The 1,746-nt window shown below is 58.4% G+C and overlaps 1 protein-coding gene across 2 annotated transcripts in view; it reads left to right on the top strand.

The window, feature by feature from the left end:
* Window positions 1-6: 6 nt before the first annotated feature.
* IGSF3 (immunoglobulin superfamily member 3) overlaps window positions 7-1,746 on the top strand; it is a 93,390-nt gene continuing 91,650 nt past the window's right edge. For both annotated transcript variants that reach the window (XM_015639768.3, XM_015639754.3), the window contains exon 1: window positions 7-52. In XM_015639768.3, the coding sequence (XP_015495254.1) occupies window positions 10-52 (43 nt within the window). In that variant the 5' untranslated portion in view covers window positions 7-9. The remainder of the gene's footprint in view (window positions 53-1,746) is intronic.

Raw genomic sequence — 1,746 nt, 5'->3', positions numbered from 1 at the left:
CCGGCAGCCATGCGGACCCTGCGGCCGCAGCTCGCCTCCCTGCTGCTCCTCGGTAAGTGCCCGCCGCCGGCGGGGAGGGGCGCGACGGGACAGCGCGGGGCTGCCCCGGTGGGACGGGACAGGACGGGACCCCCGGTGGGCGCAGTCCCGAGCAGGGCGTGCGGGAGGAGCGGCCCTTGTCAGTGCCAGGCGCCTGTCGCCAGGAGTTGTCACTGCCCGCGCTGCTCCTGTGGTCGGAGGGAGGAGCGGCGGAACAAAAAAACCCGTAAATGTATGTGTGTGTGTGTATATACGTATATGTATAAAATAAATCAGGGTTTGATCTTCGGCCGCAGTACCCCGGTGACCATTCCGTGCCGTGCCCCGGGGCGTGGGAGCAGGGGGGACGGGCAGCTCCGGCTCCGGGAGGGCTCCGGCTGCAACTTGGGAAGGCGAGCGGCCGTCCAGGAGCTGCTGCTGGGCTCGGGGCTGTCTCGGAGGGGAACCGTAAGGGTAGGGACTTGCACGGCTCTGTGCTGAGCTTGCACAATGAAAGCTGAGAAAATGCCTGGGGTAAGGTAGGCTACAGAAACAAAGTGCTCTGCTTGGCTCTCCAAGAGCGCGTTGAAATGTAGAGGGAAGGCAGTCCCTGCTGCCGTGAAATGCAGTTTGATTGCTTTGTGCTGCCTCTCCAAGTCCTCCTGTAGTCCCTTCTCTCTGCCGGCGTTTTGGAGCCCGTGAACCGCTAAACGTGTGGTTTTGTCCCGTCCCACAAGTGCCTGCCCCAGGGATGACTGCATGCACTTCTGTCAAGTCCTTTGGGATCCCAGTGCTGCCTGAGAGGTGCTGTGGGAATGCGAGATTCTTTCCTACAAATTCGGGGAAAGCGGAATACAAGACAGCTAAAAACGCCTCTACGCTTTTTTCTGCAGACCAATGTGCGAGGCTTAAGTACTGATGCGTTGATAGGAAGGAACATTTGTGGGAAAATGCAGCAGGGCACCCTCGCACTGCTTTCTGCCTATGTAGGTACAGAGCACCCTCGGAGCTGTTTTGATTTGCCTTTTCATTGGTATGATTTTCTGCTGGCATTAATGCTATTGAGAGAAGAAGAGGCAGGGCTGGCAATTTTACTGTCTTGAGAATTGTCACATACGTACCTGCTCTGCCAATCTGGAAACAAGATCTCTACTAGAATTGCACTCATGCTTCCACGTCTGTAATTTGGGGGGGTGGTTTGATGTGCTCTGCCTTTCTTCAGCAAAGAGAGAGAGCAAACTCTTTGAAATGGTTTTGGAGATGGTTCAAACTTCCCCTAACCACTAGCTTGCTTCCTTGGGTTCCCTGGAAAAAAAAGCCATCTCCGAGCTAAGTTTATCCAGGGTGCCTTTGCTCCGGGAGTGCGGTGGGGCTGTCCCAACCCGCGGGATGGGTGGAGGCGAAGGGCACAGCGCTTGCTGCCGTGGCATCGCTCGCTCTATCTCTGCTGTTGAAGAACAATAGCACCATTCTGGATTAGGGATTCCTAATATGGAGCGCTCGGCTCTGTGGGTCGGTGCGCGCTCCCTGCGGAGCACGCCCAGCTGCTGCGGCGGAGGAGCAGCAGAGGGCATCCCTCCTCCTGCCCAGGGCATCCCCCCCTCCTCCTGCCCAGGGCATCCCCCCCTCCTCCTGCCCAGAGCATCCCTTCTCCTCCTGCCCAGGGCATCCCCTCCTCCTGCCCAGGGCATCCCTCCTTCTCTCCAAGGCATCCCTCCCTCCTGCCCA

This window comes from Parus major, chromosome 1 (genome assembly GCF_001522545.3).
Source record: "Parus major isolate Abel chromosome 1, Parus_major1.1, whole genome shotgun sequence".
Classification (NCBI taxonomy): domain Eukaryota; kingdom Metazoa; phylum Chordata; class Aves; order Passeriformes; family Paridae; genus Parus; species Parus major.
Note: the sequence above shows the minus strand (reverse complement) of the source record. Positions and strands in the feature narration are given on the sequence as shown.